Source organism: Euleptes europaea, chromosome 5, assembly GCF_029931775.1.
Source record: "Euleptes europaea isolate rEulEur1 chromosome 5, rEulEur1.hap1, whole genome shotgun sequence".
NCBI lineage: Eukaryota > Metazoa > Chordata > Lepidosauria > Squamata > Sphaerodactylidae > Euleptes > Euleptes europaea.
The window spans coordinates 33957432-33983999 of record NC_079316.1 but is presented as its reverse complement, the minus strand read 5'-3'; the positions used below and the strand labels follow the sequence as shown (position 1 = coordinate 33983999).

At 41.6% G+C, this 26568-nt stretch overlaps 1 protein-coding gene across 1 annotated transcript in view; it reads right to left on the bottom strand.

The window, feature by feature from the left end:
• The window catches only part of SLC9A9 (solute carrier family 9 member A9), a 349626-nt gene that overhangs the window by 247479 nt on the left and 75579 nt on the right, over positions 1 to 26568 (bottom strand). Inside the window, exons 5-6 of the mRNA XM_056849656.1 lie at positions 12189 to 12304; positions 6003 to 6108 (exon numbers count right to left, since the gene is read on the bottom strand). Of these exons, the coding sequence (XP_056705634.1) occupies positions 6003 to 6108; positions 12189 to 12304 (222 nt within the window). The remainder of the gene's footprint in view (positions 1 to 6002; positions 6109 to 12188; positions 12305 to 26568) is intronic.

Below are 26568 nucleotides of genomic sequence, written 5' to 3'. Positions count from 1 at the left end.
TATCAGGTCTTTCCAATCCTCTTCTCACATAGTAAAGAATTGCAGGCATTATTTTCATGGTGTTGGTAGGTATACTTCTAGTGGTGAAAACAGTCAGAAAAATATTATCTTCCACAGCTCAGACAAGGGTCATGATTTTCCTGAGAGACTGCAGTCAAAGTTCTCTGAAGACGTGAAAAACAGCCCAGAGAATATGCTGAAGGAGAAGTTGGTATTTGCAGCTTTCATTCTCGTTTATTTTAAGGTAGCCGGTGGGGTGGTGGATTAGATTTTGCCATTTCAGTTTTTGTGCAGGCAAAATAACAGAGGTTAGGGATTCTGGGTTCTTACACCAACCTCTGCTGCATTGCCTTTAAGCAGAGATTTCTGAAGTAATGGTCTGTCAGAAAGCCCTATATGTATATTAACAATTGACAGGAGGATTTACTTATAAAGCTTTATTTAAAAGTAACCAATATAATTTAAAACGTTAGCAGAATACAATGTTGTGTAGTTTGTCCATGATTAGATGATTCTATAGCCTCTTATACCATATAATGACAGTTGGTTATTCATGTCCCTTTAATATACTTTTGTTTACAACTTGTCAACTGTCAGAGAAGTGTTCAAATCACAGAGGTTTCAAGGAGGGCCTGATTCCCTATCTCTTGTGATAGACCTCCATAGCAACTGGTTTAGAAGCCTCCAGAGACGTGAAAATTTAGTCCCCCAACCTCTATTCAAGGCCCACCCCCTTACCTGGATCTCCCTGTAACCATGTGCTTAGCTAAGGAGTACAGTCTGCTTTCCAGCTTTATCCAGATCTACCTATCCTGTGACCTCAGGGCTCTCCTGCCGCTTGCCTGCCTGTTACTCATTTCCAACATGGTGTAGTGGTTAACAGCAGTGGTTTGGAGTGGTGAACTGGGTTTGATTCCCCACTCCTCCGCATGAGTGGCGGAGGCTGATCTGGTGAACTGGATTTGTTTCCCCACTCCTACACATGAAGCCAGCTGGGTGACCTTGGGCCAGTCACGCTCTCTCAGCTCCTCCTACCTCACAAGGTGTCTGTTGTCACATCTCGACGTTTACCAGGCAGACTTTGTTTTCAGGGTGGTTTGCCAGTGCCTTCCCCAGTCATCTTCCCTTTACCCCCAGCAAGCTTGGTCCTCATTTTACCGACCTCAGAAGGCTGAGTCAACCTTGAACCGGCTACCTGAAACCAACTTCCGTTGGGATCGAACTCAGGTCATGAGCAGAGCTTGGACTGCAGTACTGCAGCTTACCAGTCTGCGCCACTCTGTGCTGGAGTCCAAAATAATGTTATGTTCAATAATGTCGGGTACATCCACAAATACTTCCTCCCAAAAGGAATGAACTGTTGGAATTGATCATTGCAAATGGATCAGAGTCCCTTAATCCTCACAAACACTCCTGCTCTTGCAGGACTGCAGCTTGAATGTTATTGTCTGTGCTTTCATTGGACTGAGATGTCACCTTGCCTACATTTCAAATGTCAATTCCTGTGTCCTGGCACAAACAAATTCCATACGATCAGAGTAAAAGCAATCATCCCATGGGGACTGATTGACAGGATGACCCATGTTGTTTTCTCACATTACTTTCAGTACCTCAAACATGCACACCTAACAACCTGTATCATGACAAAACAATTCCTGTTTCATATCATAGATGGAAAGAATTGTTCAAACCTGAAAGCAAACATATAAGCTATGGTTATATGATTATGACTAACAAAAATTTCTACAGGTAATAGTACACTCTATACTGACCCCTTGTAGTTTATCAGTGAGTAGTTTAAGGAAAGACATTGTTTTTAAGAAAATCTATACAATTCAAGATATCTCTTTCTAAGCAGTGAAGTTGAAAACTCAATCTTTTTTTTTTTTTTTTTGGAACTCTGGACGCTCTATAAAATCAACAAGCAGAGAGGCAGATGGTACTAAATGTTCAACTTATCTTTTCTGATTTTTCATGGTAGTCAACATTAAGAGCGAGCAAATGTTCTCTGTTCCATTTCTTTTTATATTCATTTATATTTTTGTTACAGTTCTCTACTTTTCACTGTTAGGTTTGCATTGTATACAAATATAAATTCTTTTATATTGTCTATGTGTGTTATACAGTATTTATATGCAATTTATACAGTAGTTCTATGTACAATGCCTATAGTACTCATTTACTGACACACATTAACACTGACAAATGTATACATTTTATGAGGATACAGAAGATGGCACATAGGGAAAAACAAAAAACAAACATGGTTTTGACTGAAATGAAATTTGGCAGACAAAAAAAGAAGGGTGAGAAATCTGAAATCTCCCCCAAAATATGCATGGATTGGAAAGTCAATCTATTTTTCCACATTGGGTAGAAATGAAAATACAGCTGTTGAACTACCTTCTCTCACACCATTTCTCATTTCTAGTATAAATTAATCTTTTTCTAATATCTAATAGCAGGTAAATTTAATACGTTTGAGAGCCCATTCCTGAAGAGGGGGGACGAAGCTCCTTGGGAGCCGGTGTGACCCTGTTCTGGAGTAGCTGCCACCTAACACAAAATAAGGTGGCACCTACACCGGCGCAGGGGCAAACACGCTGGCGTCTGGGTGCTGCTGGTCCCTGCTGCCAGTGCAGTCATGCTGGCAGGGCTTTCTCAGAATGGAAAGCCTGCACCAGTGTTGGTCTGCAGTAGAAGATCTAGGCCGAAAACGCACGGGCACTTACTCTGGTCTCCGCCCACTCTCCTCCCATTTTATTTCCAGTTCCAACCAGGACCAAATTCTCGCAAACAAACGACACCTCAGATGCTGCTGGCTGAGCATTGTCCCGACCCAAAATGAACCCGGCTTTGCGAATGAAGACCCCAACCGTTAACCCTGGCTCGCCTCAGATTAACAGGAGTTTATTCTTCCGGCGTCACGATGTCCTGCATGCCTCCAAACCCCTCCCTGTGCAACCTCACCCCCTTTTGTTTCCAAATTTTTTGAAAAGTGGGATCGCAGGGCTGTCATTGGTCAGTGAGTCAGTGAGTCGGCTAATCACCACCGGGAGCATGCTTTGCTGAACGGCCAGGAAGTGCGTGTCTCCGGTGTTTTCTGTTTTGACGGGCAGATCAGCACACTGACTCGCCACGGATCAAGAGAGGTTCTGCGCACAGATTGTCCCCCCGCCCGGTTTGAACTGATCCTGGCTGGAACGGGGAGGACACTGGGAAGAAACCAGAGTAAGTGCCCGTGCGTTTTCGGCCTTAGATTCAAGTCCAGTATCTGAGGAAGGGAGCTTTGACTCTTGAAAGCTTATACCCCTAAAATCTTGTTGCTCTCTAAGGTGCTACTGGACTCAAATCAAGGTACATATTTTTATTTTATGGCACACTGAACATGCCTTAAGCTAAGGGTTCCAGAACTTGCTGAACTGATGAACAATTCTGGAATTTGAGAAAAGGCAGCGTCCTCCTCAACAGCCATCAAGGAAGCACTGCAAGTTTACACAAGGTTCCGATTAAGAGATTCCAATGATGGAGGCAGTTCATTCCAAGTAGGTGCAGTGGATGCTCCCCTGGGCTCTTCTGAAGCATCTCCCTCTCCAGTTAAGTGGGTGAAAGCCAGGAGTGTACTGGCTCTTTGCTTTAGGGAAGGGATACTTCAGGGAAGAAGTAAATAGTCTTCAGGGAACATACTGACAAGTGGCATGGCACCTACAGGCACCATGTAGGAGACTGTTAAATCCTCCGAAAGAGGACTTTTACTTCCTTATTATGCAATGACTACAAAATCTGGCAGAATATTCCACAAGCACAGTGACACGCTTATGAACATTTTCTGGAATCCCCTACAAGGAAGAACTTAATTATGGCTCTGATTCAGATACAGAGAGAAATTGCTTGTCACTGTGGCATTTTTTGGAAAACAAGGAAGCATGTATATAACTTTAAAGTTATGCTCCGATCCCATTTCAGATAATGATCCAGAAGTGCATTAAGTAATGGAGATTTCTTGCATACCAAAGCTAAATGGCAAACAAAGATGTTCTTTTAATAATTTACATATGTTTGAATGCATATAGAGATTCTCAGTTAAGCTGTAGAAATGCATCCATTACTTATCAACTTATTATTTTCCATAATATTCACATATTTGCCAAAAAACATATTTGGCATTTGTGCATATGATCTAGGAGGGAAGTTGGCATGGTATATAGCCTGATGTCATCACATCTCAGAAGCTAAGCAGGGTTGGTATTTGGATGGGGACCATCAAGGAAAACTCTCCAGAGGAAGGCAATGGCAAATTACCTCTGCTTATCACTTGTCTCGAAAGCCCCTTGCTGGGGTTGCCACAAGTTGGTTGCAACTTGACAGCATTTGTGTGCATATATATGACCCTAGTGAAATGTGCAGAGGCTTTAGGCAAAAGCACATGACATTGCTCTATAGGTTTCAGAAACAAAAGTCACCCTTTGCAAGATGGAAGAGGAACACAAAAAGCTAGAGGGCTTTAGCTGGTAAACTATTTTTTAATAACTGTCTTACAGTACACAGTTGTTGTGGGTTACTGTTATTTAGAAAAGAACAAATATATGTGGTGAAATACATGTTTTATGGGGTTCTGTAAAGTCTAGACAAGTGATGTTTGTTTTATTTGAGAAATATGAACAAACTGTTCAACCTAAAGGCCAATTGGTAAACAGCAGCCATCAGGCCCCTAGTTTCAGACTGGGTTCATACCATGGGGTAAGGTTTAACTCTTTCTTCCCATGTCATTTTCCCAACCTCAAACAGCATCCTGAAGTTGCTCTTTGCTCAATTGGATCCCTCTATGTTTCCCTGAATAGAGCAAATACAAACTCCTTGTGAACCAAGCCTTACGCATACTCCTGCAGGCATTTTATGTGACTGCAGGGGTACTTCCCTTAGCCTCCAATGGGAATAAAAATAGCTGCTGTGGGATGCAAGTCTAAGTCACATTGTGGCTTCTTGACATGATTCTCTGCATCAAAGGGAAAAATGAGTAGCAATTACAACTGATCTCCAGGTGACAGAGATCAGTTCCCCTGGAGAAAATGGCCACTTTGGCAATTGGACTCAATAGCACTGAAGTCCCTCCCCTCTCCAAACCCTGTCCTCCTCAGCCTCCACCCCCAAAATCTCCAGGTATTTCCCAACAGGGAGCTGGCAAGCGTATTTAGTATATTAAGGAGACAGCATCCTGTGCTTAAAAATGTGCATATGCAGATTTCCTTTACTGTGAAGTCAATTGAAAATGTCACTTTTGAAAGAGGTTTATTTGTATCTGGGTACATGGGACGTTAGGGATGGAGTTGTCTTCTACAGGTTTAAATTTATAGGCAAGTACCTGACCTGGATGGCCCAGGCTAGCCTGATCTTGTCAGATCTCAGAAGCTAAGCAGGGTCAGCCCTGGTTAGTATTTGGATGGGAGACCACCAAGGAATACCAGGGTTGCTGTGCAGAGGAAGGCACTGGCAAACCACCTCTGAACGTCTCTTGCCATGAAAACCCCAAAAGGGGTCGCCATAAGTCGGCTGTGACTTGAAGGCACTTTACATACACACACATCTGGACTTCAAATCAAAATTTAAAAACGTAGATTAAACACACAAAGTTCTCCCCTTGTACCTATTTAGGGAAGCTATAACTCAGGGTATAACAATATATGGAGGAAGATCTGTGATTAGGGTCTCCCACATTTTTAAAAATTACTTAGGGGCCACATGGGTCTGTTCTGAAAAAGTGCTAAGAAAGAGGATGTTTACCTCTCTCCTCTCATTTTGTTTTCCCTAAAGTTGTACTGGAACAAAGGGAAACCCTCTTCCCATCTTCAGTACAGGATCACTGCGGTGCTAATTAGTGTTTTTTTAAAGGGAGATCCTGTGCATTCAGAACTCAGATAATTTATTGCGTGTATTATGAAGTTAAAAGATCCTATGCAGTCAAAAAACCCACACTTTTTCATTCAAAATGTGCTGGTACTTACTATGTAAGAACTATGGCCACAGCATCATTTAGGACACTCTCGCCAAAAAGGAGTGTGTAGAGATCTGTGTCGACATGGAGCTCATGGAAAATAGCCAGGACTGTCACTGAAAAAACAAAAAAATAAAATAAAAGTGAACCATGAAGCAAAGTTTTAAGGTTTGATTGCTCTGAAACGTTGAGGTAAAGGTTCCTCAAACTGAAAGAAAATATCTGTTAAGGCAAATCTGTTTTATGGCCATAATTATGATTTTGAAAAAAGGAGCTTATATATCATATCTCCTAGTTTTGGATGCAGAATTCAAATTTGGAATTTTCCTGGAAATTATCCAATTTTTTTGTAATAAAGGCATCATATTAATATTGGGCCTTCCTCATTGCCAACATCTTATCAAGAGTTAGTCAAAATTATAAACATATTATCAAATATTGTCGAAGGCTTTCACGGTCAGAGTTCATTGGTTCTCGTAGGTTATCCAGGCTGTGTAACCGTGGTCTTGGTATTTTCTTTCCTGACATTTCGCCAGCAGCTGTGGCAGGCATCTTCAGAGGAGTAACGACACTGTCCTTCAGTGTTACTCCTCTGAAGCTGCCGGCCACAGCTGCTGGCGAAACGTCAGGAAAGAAAATACCAAGACCACGGTTACACAGCCCGGATAACCTACGAGAACCATATTATCAAATGTTCATTATGCCCCCCTAATTCCCAAACGTGAAAGAAGCAGGTGCTACTTTGGTAAATGGAGAACACTCTTATCTACCAGGACGTCCTCTTATGCAAGTTTGACCAAAACAGAGGTTTTCAACCCATAAAGCTAGGGTTGTCAGGTCCCTCTTCACTACCGGTGGGATATTTTTGAGGCGGAGACTAAGGAGGGTAGGGTTTGGGGAGGGGAGGGACTTCCATGCCATTAAGTCCAATTGCCAAAGCAGCCATTTTTCTCCAGGTGAACTGATCTCTATCGGCTGGAGATCGGTTGTAATAGCAGGAGATCTCCAACTAGTACCTGGAGATTGAAGGAACCTATGCTGAAAATAGTGGTAACTGTACAAAGAGGCAGCACGTGGCTCAAATTAATAAACATCAATATCAAAAAACTTCAATACATTTGACAGTAAGACAAACACAATTGTTTTTTGATATTGATGTTTATTAATTTGAGCCACGTGCTGCCTCTTTGTACAGGTACCTGGAGATTGGCAACCCTACATAAAGCCCATTCCTGAGAACTGCCATTACCGGGGATGGTGTGGCTGTACCGCCACTGCGACACCTCCAATGAGGTTTAGTGGCTGCTCCCGGAGGGGAAAAGGGCTATTTTTTACACAAATTCAAAAAACCCGGGGGGCGGGAAAGCCCCATAGAGAACAGTGTTGCTGTGTTAACAAAAAGGTGGCACAACACTGCTGTAGCTTTAAAGGACATTCCCGGGCTGAAAGGGGTTAAGAGGCTGCCTAACGGCAACTCCACCCCCCCGGAATGCCCCAGAAATGCCTCCCGGGACACTGGCATGAGGACTTGCACCAGGAGGACACTGGCAGGAGGCTGAGCCAGCATCTGAGGGCTGCTCTGCTGCTGCAGTCCAGAGGTGCCAGTGTAAATGCCCCAGCGTCTGTGCCAGTTTAGACTGCACAAGTGGCACAGACGCCAACGTAGGGGTCACACCGCCTCCTAAGCCCGTTTAGCCCCCAGCCTCAGGAATGGACTGATAGGCTTTGAACATCGTAAACTTCTTGCATTCTTTATGGTCCTCACATCTCACCTGACTTGGCCATAACATTCTTGGCTCTTTTAAGAAGGCTTTAAAGACTTGCTTATTTAGACAAGGTTTTTTATGGTAATGTGCCATTTGTTTTTCAACTCATAACATTTATACAATGTTATCATTGTTTCATATTGTATCCTGCTTTTTTTGTGTGCTTTGCTTTGATAGTTGTTATATTGAAGGGTGGGCTGTATGTTTCCAGCATATGATGATATATATTCTTCCTTGCAGCAAATGAGTGTTTGTTTGTTTTCCCAGGAATTCATTCTGAAGATTTCTAATGATTTCTAGGATTGGAAAATTACAGTGTATCTTACTGCATTCGCTTCACCACTGCTCACTCTGGGACTGAATTGTGCAATTGACTATGTCTCCATAGCAAAAGAATCCCAAAGTTTAAGACTGCCTCCAGGGGTTCAGGTTAACATCTGACATTTCAGCATGGGTAACTGCATTCTCTTGCACTGAAGCGAAAAGCATTTCCATCCACCAACCACCATTTTGCATGGGTGATTCCTTCCTCAACAGGAGAAATTTTTGGAATGCATGATTCAACTTATGGGCCTAAGTTCATTGCTCAGTACTGCACATGCTGTACTCCACGGGTAACTGAACAACCTTGGAGCACTTATGGACAGAAGCTGTGGGTGTTCTTATAAGGAGAAGGGGCAAAGGTCCTTATTTCTTTGGGAGAGGAAACGATTGATAAATATCTATTCAACAGGCATGGCTAAGGACCAAATTTCACATGTTTGAGGATGCTGTAGTTTATCTGTCCATGGTTAGGAATAATTTCACATTTCTTATGCTTGCTATTTCAGCCTGAAAATCCTCATTTAGTTTTTACTTTTTTCTGGTTGAAACTGAATGCATGATACTTTATTAGCCACCTTGAGCCCGGTTCTGCCAGAAAAGGGCGTGGTATAAACTGAATAAAATAAAATAAATATTTTCATGTCATTTTTTTGTTTTCTCACACTGTTTCCCTTCCTTAAAATATACACATATTCAGTGTTATTTTTATATTAATAAATCAGCATTATCTATTACATGGATATTGTACAAATAAACAATTCATATTGTATGTATAAATACCATTTAAATTACATATAAAATTGTATAATGTGCTTTTACAACACAAATGAATCTATTAATCCACTGGAAAAAAGAGGAGACGTGAAACTACTGTCAAACATATAAACAATTTTTTTTAAAAAAAAACAAAGAATGTTTGCTCAGACCTTCCCATGATAAACAATCAAAACTCATAGTGAACAGCCAAGCTTGAGAGCAAGCGGGCATTTTGTCCTTACCACAAAACTTCCAGCTTGCAAAGTGGAATGCCTATCCAGAGCTTTACTATTCTTCTCAATAAGAAAATGGCAGCATTCATCCGTGTGGTATAAAGTAAAGGTATATGAAGTGCTTGCAGCACAGTGTAATATCAAAAATTGACTGACTCCAGACGATAAATTCGTAACCTACTTCAGACTAGTTGAAGCTTCCATATTGTCCTCAAGGATAGTACTATGTTGATCATGTTAACAGTAGACTAGCCTACTTTGGCATGGCTCAGCGTGGTCAGGTTGTCTGAGTCACAGTACCGGGCAGCCTCTTAACCAAGTAATGATGAAAGAAATCTTTGTTAATTGTATTAAAAACTTTTAAAGTTCATTAAAAATAGGTTTTATCCTCACACCCTGCTGAGGACGTGCCAACGCACGTGTGTGTCACTTCCGGTTTACAACCGGGAGTATGCATCAAATGCTATGGCTCACACCATTCATGAGACTTGCAATAGGGTGGAGCGTTATAAACATACAATTTAGTAAAACACACATGCACACAAAAAAGAAAGGAGCAGCTGGCAATTTTTTCTTGATCCTCTATTGTAACAAGGTTCTACCATGGTCAACGGATCTGGACTCAATGATGAGTCAGATGAAAACATAAGAGCCTTCCCAAGGAAACCAACCATGTTGAAAAACTCTCTTGCTAAAAATAACAGTTCCTGTTTTAATTATAGATTCCTGGCACTGCTAATCAGCCCTCCTACTCAAGGCTTAGCTTACGAAAGAAAACATCAATAGAGCACTTTAATTACCAAGTTATTTTCCCCCTACCATATACAAATTATAAAATATTTTCCAGCTGTTTTGCATGGATTGAAAAATCAGGACAACCCACATCAGGACAACCCACGCGGTTGTAACCATAGAAACTCCAAATTGAAAAAGAGCGATATGATTAGCAACCTAAATGAAGGTAAGAGAATTCACATAGCTCTGTAACAGTTCTGGTTCAACAAACCTTTATTGAGGCAAATGCATTTCCTTTGCATTAAATGTCAAAGTGTGGGGAAAAGTACTACAAGTATGCAAAGTAATTTCAGACTACATTGTCAATACCCCAAAGCATACTGGTATTCAGAGCAGATTTGGCACAGCTTGTTCTGTACGGTGTCATTTCTGAATGCAGGTGGGAGAATCACATGCTGGAATGTTCCCCCTTTTGCAAAAAGAAAAGAAAAGAAAGTTCTCTTTACATAGCAAAATTAGCATGTCAGAAAAAAGATCAGACTGGAACTTTTCTCCCTAACATGAACCTTTAAATGGGTGGCAGATTTCGGTATGGTGGATCATTCAATTATACAGACCAGACCACCACCACCTCATTTGTAAGTGATACAATCCATGAAGGGCTATGCGGTCTTTCTGAATGTTTCATTTGATGTTGAGCTAACAGAGAAATGGCGACAACAGAAGAATAATTGACCTGTCGTTTTGACAGTTTCTACTGTAATGAAAGGAGCAGTCCCTTGAGTATCTGATCTGTGGGGAAATCCATGAGCTTCAGATGCTTGCTGAAGCTAGTAGATTTCTCTGCAGGGAAAATCACTTTTATTTCACCCAGCAAGCTACTATGGAATGACAACTCATGTTTTGTTTTGTTTTATATTCGATTATCTACAGAAACTGTTAGGGTTTGGGATGGAGTTAAAAATGCATTTATGACACCCATTTTGCGCCTCAGCCACAAATCTGAATCTATGTTTCTGTTCAAGTACAAGCATACTCTATGTGATATATGCTATTTAGGTATACAGATTGATGAATCCTTGCTATGATAAAAAGATGTACTGGATAGTTCAGCTATTACTACACTCATCTTCCATGTCTTAACTTCAACAGGATCAAACAGAAAATACAAATCTTATTTTAGGAAATATAGCCTGGGACCTTAAAAAAAGAAGCTTAAAACAACAACAACAACAACAACAACAACAACAACAACAAACAATTAAATTATCTCTTTTCAGCCGCCTAATTGAAAATGTTTCCTAGTACCGGTTTTCAAGTAGAAAATTATACTGAGAACAGCCTCCAAAATATAGAAAAAATATTACAAATGCAATGTTTACCATGGAAAGCAGACAAATGGGATTAAATGCCACTTATTAATAACTGCACATTAATGAATTTCAGTTATTCTGTCAGGTTACCACAAAACTGAGACACTTAAACCTGCAACCACTAATTATCTGGCTGCACGCAAGAGTTCTCACGTAATTGGTGATATTTTTTCTGTAATAAAGACATGAAACATACAACTTGACTTGGATTTTACTTTCGAGGAATGTTGGCAATTGATTGGAGCCCTAAAACATGGATATATCATTTTGACCGATGATAATAACATTCAAGCAAATGTGAATGGGACAGTGGAAAACAGAAAATGAAGATCCCAGGCAAGTCTGAAACATAAATTATATTTGCTTTGGAACATTCTGAAGACTATTGTAGAAGGCTTTCACGGTCAGAGTTCATTGGTTCTTGTAGGTTATCCGGGCTGTGTGACCGTGGTTTTGGTATTTTCTTTCCTGACGTTTTGCCAGCACCTGTGGCAGGCATCTTCAGAGGAGTAACACTGAAGGACAGTGAGAGACACTGTCCTTCAGTGTTACTCCTCTGAAGATGCCTGCCACAGCTGCTGGCGAAACGTCAGGAAAGAAAATACCAAGACCATGGTCACACAGCCCGGATAACCTACAAGAACCAATTCTGAAGACTTTTTTTAAAATAGGAGAACAATTTTCTTGTTCAGTCAAACAAGAGATGATAATGGCTTATTGACTGATGGTGAACTTCCAATATGAATATTAACACTTAGTTTGGGGTAAGGACCATAGAAATCTGTGGAAGTAGATGTCTTCACAGTCAGTATGCAGGAAAGAGGACTGTAAAGCCTGAGGGTCCACCAATGTCATCTTTTATATGCACCAAATGTGGGTTGATGCTGAGTCTATGCTTTTATCTTATCTGTGTCAGGCTCAAATGAGGGAAAACTCTTTATGTTCTGCTTATGACCTTACAACATGCAGTTAAGCAGTCAAAACTGTAATCATAACACATTTTACTTGCCTGGATCTGTAGCAGACATCAAAGAACCGAAGAACAAACAGTCAGTGAAGTGAAAGTCTTCACTCTTCAGCTGCCTGAGATGGACCATGGCTTTTACAAAACCATACATTATCAACCTGTGGGATTGAAAACAAAAAGAAGCCTTTCAGAGCTATTGTGGCACCTGGAGCTATTGTGGCACCTGGAGACCAAGTCCTATGAGGAAAGGCTGAGGGAGTTGGGAATGTTTAGTCTGGAGAAGAGGAGGTTGAAGGGGGACATGATTGCTGTCTTTAAGTATTTGAAGGGCTGTCACTTAGAGGAGGGTAGGGAGCTGTTCCTGTTGGCAGCAGAGGATAGGACTCCCAATAATGGGTTTAAATTGTGGGTGGAAATGTACCGGCTGGATATTAGGATTTTTTTTTTTTACATTAAGAGTTGTCCGAGAGTGGAATCAGCTACCTAAGAAAGTGGTGAGCTCCCCCTCACTGGCAGTCTTTAAGCAAAGGCTGGACAAACACTTGTCAGGGCTGCTCTAGGCTGATCCTGCATTAAGCAGGGGGTTGGACTACATGGCCTGTATGGCCCCTTCCAACCCTATGATTCTATTATTCTATTCTATTCTATTCTATTCTATTCTATTCTATTCTATTCTATTCTATTCTATTCTATTCTATTCTATTCTATTCTATTCTATTCTTCATAACCTCTGAAGAGTTTCTTGTTTCAGATACTAGTCTGTTTTATGCAACTTCTTTCAATACATATTGTTGTAGCAGTACCAAATCCAAATTGCTGCTGTCATGTAAATCTCTGTTTCCATCCTGAAATATTGTATCAAAATTTTCTAGACACTTGAAAAACACACACACACACTTCCACTGAATATTAGCATTTATTCACTTGATGACAGATGATCATATATTTAGCCATTTGCTTTACAGAAATAAGACAAAGTAAACTGCAGAAGAGATTATCAAGAACTGTCTGTCAAATACTAGTGTGATGTGAGTTGTTTTTGTTGACTTCACAACTAGTGTGATGTGAGTTGTTTTTGTTGACTTGTTCTGACACCTCTAAAAGAATTGTTTTCTCAACTTTCAATGGTTTTGCTGCTGTTGTTGTTAAATGCTACAAGTATAGGCTATGTTAAAAATGTCAGGCTAGTCACTGAAATCAATGAAAGATGGATATGAATACTTCAGAAAACCATCAATCAGAAAGTCAAGTCTGAAAATGTGTTACATCAATCTTATCAGTTTTTGCAAAACAAAACAAAAAAATCCCATTGGACTGTATATTTCACTGTAACACAACCGTTATGAAATTAACACTGCAATCCTGTGCAGAATTAATCTTAAACATATTGACCTGCATGGATTAGAAGTTATAGAATCATAGAGTTGGAAGAGTCCATACAGGCCACCTAGTCCAACTCCCTGCTTAATGCAGGATCAGCCTAGAGCATCTCTGACAAGTGTTTGTCCAGCCTCTGCTTAAAGACTGCTGGTGAGGAGGAGCTCACCACCTCCCTAGGTAGCTGATTTCACTGTTGAACAACTCTGTATATAACTCCGTTTAGGAAGGTACAGTAGATTATGTGACTGGCACATCAGTTATTAATGTTGGGAGGGGCCATGGCTCAGTGGCAGAGCATCTGCGTGGCATGCAGAAGGTACCAGCAGGTTCAATCCCTGGTATCTCCAGTTAAAGAGACTAAGCAAGTAGTTGATGTGAAAGACCTCTACCTGAGACCCTGGAGAGCAGCAGCCAGTCAACTCTCTCCACATGATTTGGAACCTACGAAAATCCCAATCACATGGAGAGAGTGCTATATGGATACACTTGTATGCGCATAGACTTTATACATACATTCCAATAAATCTGCATAGGTCACAGCTGAGATTGTCACCACAATCATGCTGCTTCCCCACATGTACTTGTCGTGGTCAGCAGGGACCAGGACACTGAACAGACAGAGCTCCCGGATGAGTTGGCAGCAGAGGCAGGGGCTGGGCCCTCTACCTCCTCGGAAGTTAGCAAATGGTCTCTATCAAAGGCTGAAGCCCCCGCTCCTAGCATGAGTAATGAGGAGACAGCTGCAGCTGGTAGAATCACCCCCGCCTGTAGCTAGGCTGAGGGAAAGACTACGCAAAGATTCAGACACCAGCTGCAGGAATGCACGGGAGTATAGGCGAACACAAAGCCCTGAATACTGACAGGAGCCAGGCTAGGTAATTAGTGGGGCAAAGGAGTGCACCACCAGAGAACCATATATTCCAGGCTGTTGGGAGGTTTCTCTGTGGAAGCAACAATTCAGTTTCTGGACTGCTTCGCATCCACTTTGGCTTCTGACCCTTTCTCTGACCGGCTTGAATTCCTGGAACGCCGAACCTCGGCTTGATTCACGACTCTTCTTCTGGACACGTTTGGACTCCTGTTTTGATCTCCACTGACTCGACCTTGGACCGCACGACTACCTAGCCTCCTAGCCCCACCCGGGACCTGACAGTACCCATGTAGTACATGTGGAAAAGAGCTATTCGTGAAATTCAAGAGAAATTTGGGGGTCTTATTCAAGCAAAACAAGTAATTTTGAAGAAATCTAACAGAGGTTTGATAAAACTAGCAACATTTCCTGGTATGTCTGTGTTTTACAGCACTAAGGTACCCACAGAATTTTACCCAAAGTGAAATTCAAGGAGAATTGGCAAATTCCTGTTTAGGCAAAATATCTGAGGCATTAGGAGGAAACCATTTCAATATGAGATGATTGAAATTACTTTTTCCTTTTAATGGTAAACTGTTCAATATTGAACAAGAGTCAATCAATGTGTAATAAATTTATTCAGCAGAATAGAAGACCTAGAATGCACAACACCGTTATGCAACAACCCTGGAAGAAAAGGAGATATTGCGGTTCCTAATATGGAAAGGTGTTATTGGGCAAATAAAAAATGGCTTTGGCCCAATGGTTTAGGAAAGAAGCAGCACAAATAAGAGTCTGATTAGATACTTTAAACATGTGTTGGGTTGGCAGAAACCCCGACCCAACTTGTGTTTAATGTGTGATACGGGACTCACCTTAAAAATAGTGTGTGAGAGCCAAATTGGCTCCTAAGCATGGGACAGTGGCAGTAGGGACTTCATCATTCCCTCCCCTCCACCCCATGCACTTTTGGTAGCAGAATGGGGCTGTGGGGGCAGACTGTTTGTCTCACTGCCAGTTCCACTTGTCTCCTGAGCAGACATGTGGAACCATCAGTAAGTCAAACAGTTCAGCCCCACGGCCTTTTTCTGCTAGCATGCATGCGGGGCGGAAGGGAGGGAATAATAATACCCCTCCTATGCCAACTCGCATTTAATGTATTGGATAGAAAAGGCATAATCTACTTGGATCTGAAGAGAGAAACACTAAAGATTTGAACCAAGAATTAATATAATATGAGCAGCTCTTTGATAGGGATGGGCCAATGCAAAATTCAGTTAGGATTACACTGTACCCTTTGTCAGCCTGAGCTTCAGAATATAAAATTTCATGAAGTATATAATCTTAAAAACTTTAAGCCGTGGATAGCTGCATGTTTTATAAGATTGATGGCTTGTACAAAAAGATGGTGTGATTCTAACTGACATTAAACAGAAACTAAGGGATGCTCCTATCTTAATATATCAATAGCTGCAAGTTAAAAGTATAATTCTATCAAAGCAGCGTCAGATGAATATTTAATTTCCCCTAGACAAATTTGAAGGTATAATAACAAGGACAGGGAACCTGAAAGGCTTGACAGACAGGATCTATATTGACAGGAACTGACAAAGACGGTATGTTTATACAAAAAGATGGGGAAAGGATTTAGTATTAGAATTAGCAGGTATCCCATGGACTACAATACATAGAGATATTACCAGGTTTATGAGGAAGGTTTGTACATTTTTATTCATAATGTGAAGGAGATAGTGTACAAAGGATAAAGATGACATTACACATTTGAAATCACTTCCCATACAGGGGGAAGCCGCCATGAGCAACTGGCCCCCACCTAGTGGGGGTTCATGAGCATGCAGTTCACATGCGTACTAAGCACATGAGTGTATGCTTTGTCCCCATGATTAAGAAACTCTAAAAAAAAGTAGTGTTCTTAAGCATGATGATAAATGCTACACATTGTTCACATTTCAAAACCTGGTGGTAGCATTCAAGCAGAGCATGGGGCCAGTATGCTAATACCTGCTCTCCCTCTATATCCATTGATCTCAATATGGATAATATTGTCTGCGGAATGCCTATATTAACAACAAATGCATCTAAGTAGTTTGTTCTGGAGGAGCTTAGAGAGACATCTGGCAAGAGAGACAGATGTCTATAAAGTATTATGTCACATGCTGTGGTTAGGTAGAATCACAGAGTTGGAAGGGACCACCAGGGTCATCTAGTCCAACCCCCTGCTCCAAAGGTCCACTGGGGCTTCAATGGAGAAACTGGATTCTCCTGTAGGACCATCTGGAAACCATTCAGGCCTATTAATCTTTGAGAGTAGACCAGGGGTGTCAAACTCAATTGTACAAGGGCTGGATATGACATACATATCACTCAAACTCAATTGTACAAGGGCTGGATATGACATAAATGTCACTTGGACGGGCTGAGACATGCCTTGCCAGCTCAGATTGAGAGTGGGGGGGATGGCTGCCTTGGCTGACTTGCAGGCTGGATAAGTGATCACAGGGGGCTGGCTCCGGCCCCCAGGCCTTATGTTTGACACCCCTGGAATAGACTATCCTAACTAGTCCTCACTGCTACAAACGTTAAGGGGAGTGCAGCTGTAACTGTAACCAGATAATGATTTATTCCTAGGAAAGGAATCTACACTGGCACTATCACCCATAAATTATTTTTTTGTAAGCAGAGGATGATGTATGAAGGTGAAGCAATATGATACGTACTAAGTGAAGTGGGGCATCTATGTGGGGTGATTGAATTACCTGAGTGACAGACTGGTCAAGGTCTATTTGAGAAAGGCCAGAGGGTGTCTTGATGGCCCTTCATGGGCTTATGATTGAATCACTAAGAACGTTGCCATTCTAGGAGAGATTATCAGCTTTTGGCTATTGGCCTGCAGGTCTGGGTCATTACTTATGGCCATGGGTGTGAGGAGCACTGGAAGGTTAAAAAAAAGGGCCTCGATTAATGTTGTCTTGGAGCATTCAGGCAATTGGAGAACCTCTCAAAACCATCTACGGGAATTCCTGTCTCAATCGAGAGAACTTGCCTTAATATAGAACTAGATGGAATTTTCATGCTTTTCTGGCATCTGAAAGCAAAAGGATTTTCTGGTATAAGTACCTGGGTGCTCTAGAATGTGTGTGTGTGTGTGGGGGAGCTCCATGCAATGTCCTGTCCCACCTTGTAACTTGGCATTTGCAGGGACCCCACTCACTGGGATCTGGATCCTGCTCTTCCTATCTGGGAAGCAGGACTGGATGAAAATTGCAGTAACCCAGATGTGGAACCAGGCTCTTCTCTTATGAGATTGCCAACTAGAGTGAAGTTGACAATGGTTATTTAATATCAGCATGCATAAGCAGCCAAGCATGGGGCACAACATGGTGGCCTAGGAAACACAATGATCCCTCCCCTCGAATCCACAATCCCAAAGCAGCAGTGTGAAAATATGCATGTGCAAAGTATTTGCACTCCCATTAGAACACTAAAAAAGCAGGGATTTTATGAGTGTTCAACAGTGCTACTTGCAATTTGTTATCAAATGTAATTCCAGAAAAATATCATTTGACCACCACTACCATGATTACAGACTGAGCTAGCAATTAAAAGGAGCCAATATCTAGGGTCCTGGAGCTCCAAATGCTAAGTGGAGATCAGGAGGAGGAGAAGGAGGAGAAGAAGTTGGTTTTTATATTCCAGCTTTCTCTACCACTTATGGAAGACTCAAACCGGCTTACAGTTACCTTCCCCTCCCCTCCCCACAACATACAACCCTGTAAGGTAGGTGGGGATGAGTGTGTGACTAGCCCAATGTCATCCAGCTGGCTTGTGTGTAGGAGTGGGGAAACCAACCCGGTTCACCAGATTAGCGTCCGCCGCTCATGTGGAGGAGTGGGGAATCAAACCTGGTTCTCCAGATCAGAGTCCATTGCTCCAAACCACTGCTCTTAACCACTACACCACGCCTAAAAGTCTCTAATAATTTTCCCTTATTAAACTCCCCCAATGCCTTCTTTCCCATCTCCTCTACTATGAATGGAAAACATTACTCCTTTCTACATTATCAGGACATCTACTATAACCACCAAGCAGGTCTGGGTCATGTAAAATTATGTAGGAAGGAACCAGTGCAAAATACAAATTAATTTGCTGGAAGGGCCTGGGACATGACTCTTGGCTGGAAACTAAAGCCAAATAGAAACCCTAGCTTGTTCTCCCCAGCATAGGAAACTGTGGCTCAGTTTGTAGAGCATCTGCTTGGCATGCAGAAGGTCCCAGGTCCAATCCCCAGCATCTCCAGTTAAAGGGACTAGGTAAGTAGGTGATGTGAAAGACCTCTGCCTGAGACCCTGGAGAGCCGCTGCCGGTCTGAGTAGACAATACTGTCTTTGATGGACCAAAGGTCTGATTCAGTATAGGGCAGCTTCATGTGTTCATGTGAATTAAAAAGAAACAGAGAAGAAATGGCCTAACAATGGTGCATGAAATCCCACATTGCATCTTCGTAGGGGTGTGCTTTATGCATACTTAGTTCTGTTCCAAAGCACAAAATTGGGTATGTGGAAAGCTCCCATGTAGACATTCCCATTCACCCACAATAGAAGGCTCCTTAAGCACTAGGAGATGGATATTTTGAACAAATGTACTGCTGCTCAATAATGTGCATATTTACTTAGAAATCAGTCTCACTGAGTTCAGTTAGACTTAATGCCAAGTAAGTGTGTATATGATTGCAGGAGCCAGCAATGGCCATAAGTGAGCATTGTGTGCAGCTCCATTTAAAAATGATTGGCATTGAAAATATGAATCATTATGAGCTATTTTTGGACACTGATTCTTACTAGTCTTGTGCCATGGTGCTTGGTAATTAAAACCATTACATGTGGCTTGTTAAATTACTGTGCATGCGTTGGAAGATTTATTTCACTGTATGCTTTGCTGGGATTGTCGCCATATATTCTTGAGCTGTAAGAAGGAAACTTGCAGGCAGAAGGTGCTCCATAGAGCACAGACATTACTAGAGGAAGTATCTATGTTTCTCTTATGTTGCTGTTGAAAGTCAGAATCAGTCAACAATTGGCTCTTACTGACATTTGACACAGTCAGTTAATGCAAGCACATGGATATGTCTTGTGTTTGCATATCACATAGGAAGTTAAACGTGGAAGCTTTGCAAAGGTCATTCTGCTTTACAAATCTGGATTCATACAGTACAAGGAGCAAGCAAGTTGAAATTGGTTTACCAGGACAGATTCTCACCAAGAGAATCTCCATCCTATTACAAAGGTGGTGGGGCCAAGGCTGGAGAATTTGTAAGAGGAGGAGGTGTCTGTGTATTAATATGGAAAACTAGCTGAAGTTAGTAGCTGTATCCTTGCCAGCTGAAGGTGGTAATTACATATCATGGAAGCAGTTGTCAATTTAAAACGAACAAGGATAAATAATTAAAACTAAATAGAAGTCTAAATGATCTGTTCTGTGTACATCACACCACATAGCATTTTCCTTGTTCAGACACTGAAATCCATTTATTGATTGAATGCCAAGGAGAGGCATTGTTAATAGTGTCTTCTTACTGTAGCTTTTCAGAGCCCAAGTAATGAATGTACATTGTGCTGAAGGAAAGTTAAGATACACAATTTTGTGCTATAGCAATGATGGAAACATTTGATTCGCATCCCACTCTGTTCTTTACTCCATTAAAGGATTCTCCTTTTCTAATATGCCCTCAGGGATCTGTCCCCATCAAGACTTGATTATGTTGTCGCTTGAGGCCTCTTTAATGGTTGCTACAGGCAATTAAATACACTGAAGAGTTCACCAATACAATGAAAAACACTAGGTTTAGGAAATGCTCATTCATTCATTCATTCATTCACTCATTCATTCTGAGTACTATAATTCATTGTGTCAGACTCATGGTCCTTCCTTCATCCCAGAACTTGTTTTTGCTACTAAGTCCTGGAACATCTGAAATAATAATTTGCTGGAGAGCATCTTTGACCATTTGCAAAGTACAATAGTTGTTTATATATATATATATATATCAGGGTATGAGCTTTTGTGAGTCACAGCTCACTTCTTCAGATATTGACCCATTATAATTGTAGAGCCTTTCACAAAGGCAGTCTTGAACCACAATGCCTCATGTTAGCCATATTAAGTGTTAAAAAACATCATATCTGACTCTGACAGCATCTGGATTCAGACGCTATAGAAGAAATGGGGCAAGAAGTGCTATTTGCTCCCAGTATTCTTTAGCTGGCACACACAAATGGAACCACAGTTTTCACTAGGATTCAAGACAGGAGGAATCACATATTTCTCCATCCAGAAGCAATTGTTGCTGCAGCTGACACCTGCCCCTTCAGGCTCTGTTGTCAATGGGAATTAGTTTTTAAGGATAAGGCCTATGTAACAGCAAAAGTGATGCATTGTCTCTATACCTCCTCATTCTTCAATGATATCCATGATTCAGTTAGGGTAGTAGTTCTGGGGAACGCAACTTAGAACAGCACCAATTGCAGATACGATTTGTCAGTGTCAGTTTTCCTTTATGGTCTTTGCTTTGCTGTCTTCCCAGTGTGTTTTGCTTTTTCTGCTATGTTTTGGGGAACAGTGGAGAAAGCACCTAAAAGCTCTATCTGTTAAGTACTCTTTCTAGGAAGCAGTAGGAACACAAGCCAACCAGGAACATAGGAGCATTGGTGACAGTGCAGGTAATATACATCTTGCTCAAATGTGAGTACCATGACAAAGATCAAAGGGGGCAGGGGCCTATGACCTTAATATCCATGGGCAATTTCACTGCTCAGAATGGGTATATGCAGATGCTATCCTTGTGTCAGAATCCTGGAAATCTCTCTAGAATATTTCCCTGAAAACAGCCTGGTATCCAATAACCTTATTTGCTCTTGAGATGCAAATGGTACTACACCTTTCATTCTTTAACCTTCTCTGACATATACACTTGCCAGTGCTTTGAGTTAAAAACATGAAAGCTACTTCTCCCTAATTAACATGTGCAGCTTTATTTACTGCATTTCATATTCATCTAATGAACACAATACAGCTGTACGTATGTAGTGTCCAGAACTCCATTTACAGTGGAGTCATTATTCCTGCATATACATAAACGCGAGTCTCCACCATGAAAAATATACACTTGATCTTTGAACAGTGACTGAAATCTCATAATTAGCAAGACAAATGAGGCATGACATACCATCAAATGTAGGAAGTCTAAACGCCAAATCACAGCATATTTGCAAACCATTTGAATTTTAAATTGAAGCCTACCTTAGTCATTGATAGAAGCTCCACAAATTCTCGGCATGACTGATGAAATATATAGATTGACTGAATGCACTTTTTAAAACCTTTATGATGTTCACATTGCGTACATGAATAGCTGTTTGAAATTAAACAGTCTCTGATTACAACTGGAACCATGACTACAATAATTAATAATACCTTTCCAAATGTTCTCATAATGGAAGATGGGGGGCACGTACAGTTAGATAAACAAGATGATTGAGAGTCTGGTCCAATTTAGACATACATTCTAGATTGATTCCCAAGTGAGCACTGGAGTGAAAATTATTTGCCAAAATAGGTTTGCCATCCATTATCCATAAACGATCACATGAAATAAAGCTGAACCCTTGGTTGTTGGGTTAGAATTAGCCATCAGAAATTAGCCATAGAATTAGCCATCAGAATTTGTCCATCAGAAAGGTTTACAAAAATCAGAAATAGAACTGCCTATAAGATTCATCTTCATGAATCATTGCCTTGGATGCAGCCAAGGGCATAGCTCCGTTGATGCAAAATGACATATTGGAACTAATTCCCAGAAAATTAGGAATGAAAACTATGAACAGTACAATGCTTAACAAGTTACTCCTTTCTAAGACCACTGATTTCAGGGGACTTAGAAGGGTGCCTCTCTTAAGGACAGGACAGTACATCTCCAAGACATGTAATCAATATGGTTCATAGTAGATCCAAAGAAAAACAATGGTGGAGTGAGAAGAAAATTTTATTCCAGTGCATTAATAATCCTGATGTGTTTTGCATTGAGCTTCCTCAAGCACATTTATACATATATCAAAACAATGATAAAACATATTTTAAAAAATATTTTATAGCAAATTATATAACTTATTGAAATGTTGAAAGAATTATATAGGACTGTATATGCGTTTTTGTATACTTTAGGCTGATGAAGCCTTAAGGTGAAACGCACTGAATACCATGGATCTGCATTCCTGATCTGGTTCTGAACACCATTGATTTTCTTGTGGTCCCCACCGGACATTTGGCATTACCCTTTTAAGGGAACTTCAAGAAACGGAAGAAGCTTGGTGCTTAATATTGAGTCTACGGACAAGACAAGTAACTTTATGTTGGAAAGCTTGATGAACTTTACTAGCTCCTATCTGGTGGTGACTTTTTCTTGTATATATTATACATAGTACACATTTATTGTTCAGCACCCTTGTTTGATTATATGTTTGTTTGCATAGACTTGTCTGTGGATGGTTGTTAGATTTTTTTGAATATAATACATTTGATACTGTTTGATATAAACTGAGCCTATTGTTGGTTCTTGTAGGTTATCCGGGCTGTGTAACTGTGGTCTTGGAATTTTCTTTCCTGACGTTTCGCCAGCAACTGTGGCAGGCATCTTCAGAGTAGTAACACTGAAGGACAGTGTCTCTCAGTGTCAAGGGTGTAGGAAGAGTAATATATAGTCAGAAAGGGGTTGGGTTTGAGCTGAGTATTGTCCTGCAAAGGTAATGTGCTAATCATTGTCCTGTAAGTATCAAGATAATGTGCTAATGAGGGTATGGTATGTTAATATGGAACCATTGTATCCTGAAGTGATCTGTTAATGTGTGTAATCCAAAACTAATCTGCATGGCTATTGTTGAATGTTGTCTTTGTTAAGAATGAATAAGGCTTGGCTTCCTGTTCTGAAAACCTCCAGACTAACAAAGACAACATTCAACAATAGCCATGCACATTAACAGATCACTTCAGGATACAATGGTTCCATATTAACATACCATACCCTCATTAGCACATAATAATATGGAGGGTTTTTTAAATTTTGTGGCAGTTTTGGGGGGATATCTGCTCTCTATACTCGGAATTAAATTACAAAGGAGAGGATGGTACTGACACTGATGAGGGGTTGGAATAAATGTCTTTTTGGTCCTTCTAGGTCTATAGTGACCTCTACTCAGTCTCTACTGTGTTCACCAATTTCAATTTGTTCAATTTTGCAGAACTCTAATCTTTGCTATAGTTATCCTGTCACCTCACTACCAAGTAAAGATGAAGACCTTACAAAACAAAGTTGTTTAGCTAAGGAAATATCACTTTTTATGAAGGCAGTAAACTTCAGAATGGACTCTGAATAATTGACTATTAAATGCATAGTTACATTGTGGGTGAATCTTAAAATATTTATTATCCATCATGAATCCAAGCATGAGTAATGAAAGGGAATGGTTTTTGATATTTGAAATTAAGGCCTGTAAAAGAAAGGACTCAGCACTGATGTATATAGATATAAAGAGTATTTTATGTACATACCCCACTCACACAAAGGGTTAGGTCCAAACTAAATTAGAGTTTCCACTGATTACCCTTCCCTGCAGACTCCCACATATTAGAATTCCCAATTGCCCAGGCCCAGTGGAGAATTCCCTGCCCTAGCCCCAAACTCTCACCCTTGAGATATTGGGGAGCAGGAGAAAAATGGCCTCATGGCAACACTCTAGTAATTTCCCCATGTCTTTATGATCTTTACCACTGAAATTGGGGGAAATTCCTACAGTGTCACCTGGAATTGACATCACACCCTCCCTAGACTCCACTCACCCCAGGTACTACCTTCCAAATCTCCTGGCATTTGCCTCATGTTGTTTGTCAGGTTCCCTTATCCCCAGGAGCAATTTCATAGCGATCCATGGGAAGCAGCAGGAAAGTTGGAAATCTGTGGATGGAAATCCTTTTGGTTGTGTAAGTGCTTTGGTGGATCTAAGCCAACATGTGGAAAATTTCCTAGTTTTGTCCTTTCCCTAAAATGCTAGTTTCCTAGTGTGGGGATTTTTTTTTCATGAGAGAGTATTCGAAAAAGCAACCTCCCTACCAATCTGAAGTGTGATCCCAGAATAACTTTACAACATGACCTGCTGTTTGAGCCAACCAAACCTTACTTCTTATTTATAGTCCAGACGCTTAGATATTTAATATCTAACATCAGATCTTTAAAACCTAAGGAGTCAGCAAACAACTAAAATGAGCACAAAATTTGCTTCACCATTTTACAGCAAGATCTGTTCTCTAAAGCAGCCCTGCACATTCTCTTCAAATCAGATTATATTGCTATTAAGAGATAATTAAGATCAGTTTATGACTTTCAGAGTGATGGAAATGAGATTAGGGAATAACCCAGCATAAAATCTGGAATTAATTTAACCATAAAAAACATATTTAACACTATTTTAACATTTTAATTATATTAACTGAACTACATGTCGACATCAGTACAACAGCAAAATGACTAGACAAGCTTATGATGTGAACAAAAAGCTTTAAAAGAATGACTTGTATTGAAGGTCATGGTCAGATAATTTATATCAAACAATTACTGTGGGTTTTATAAATGACCAGTTTTAAAGTAATTCATTGGCGATTCAAAGAGTGACTTAATGGGAGCGGGGGGGGAGGAGGATGTATAATGCATATTCTTTCCCCTGCCAACATGAGGCTAAACCTAATGGCAGAATAAGCTGCTAGGTAGTGTCATTTGGCTCCAAACTTTTCAATGTAGTAAGAAAAGAAATATGGCACCTAAATTATAAAGACAAACATATTCAAACAATATGGTACTGAATCTTGAAGCATGTGTTGTATACAACTGATAGCCCAGACAGTGGGTAATATCACTTGTGAATTATTACAAGGATGGTCATGCTCGCGGACATCCTGCAGTGCAGATAACCTTATTTATTTGTTTGTTACTTTAATATCCTGCTTTTCTCCCAAGAGGGACCCAAAAGAAGCTTGCATCGTTCTTAGGTTTGCCAGGTCCCTCTTCGCCACTGGCAGGAGGTTTCTGAGGCGAAGCCTGAGGAGGGCGGGGTTTGGGGATGGGAGGGACTTCAATGCCATAGAGTCCAATTGCCCAAGCGACCATTTTCTCCAGGTGAACTGATCTCTATCGGCTGGAGATCAGTTGTAACAGCAGAAGATCTCCAGCTAGTACCTGAAAGTTGGCAACCCTAATTGCGGCCCCAGCCCTATGGGGGGAGGGAATGGAACAGGGGGCGTGGCCCACGGCCCTCCCAGGGGCCAACCCACCCTGGGGATGTGAGGCGTGGTCTTACCAAGAATAATGACAGACACGGCAGCTGGAGTAAACAGGCCACAACTTTATTGATTACAGCATTAGACATTGGCAAGCATGGAGGGCGGGATCCAGGGATCAGCTGACCCGTCTGCCAGCTGATCACACCCTGCGCCCAACCCACCTGCTGGGCGCAGCCTGAGATGGCAGTATGCTGGGACCCACATGGGCGGCAGCCAACCGTGTGGTCCCATGCCACTTGGGAGGAGGCCAAACCGCAGCCCCCGAGCCAGGCTTAACCATTCCTGGCCTCCCCCCAAAACCCCTTATTAAGGTCCCCAGAATGGGAAACAGGGCATGCAGGCCATCTTTCCCCCAAACTGGATCCGGCCCCATGCCCAAACCGCCAACATTAGTTGTGACAGATAGCAGCTAAAACCCCATGCACAAAGGGAAGGGTGGGCAGGACAAGCAGCGTGGAGGGGGAAAGAATGGCTGCGGCTGGGGGAGGGGCCGCCTTTTATCCCGGCCTCCCGGCCTGCCGGCCAGCGTGGACCCTATTGGGTCAGGGTGGGCCCCGTGACCCTGGGCACGGCCCACCGGGACCTGGAGATGGGGGGGGCGGCCAGCCGTGGGAGCGGATGGGAGCCCGCGGCTGCCATTCTCCTACCCGGGCCGCTGCACGTAGGGCCGTGCTGCCCTCCCCCCTCCCCGGGGGCCGGCTGGTCCCCCCGACCCCTGAGCCACCTCCGGACCGGTGCCGCTGCCTGGATCGGCTGCGCCGCTGGTAAGTGGGCGTCCATCCCCGCTCC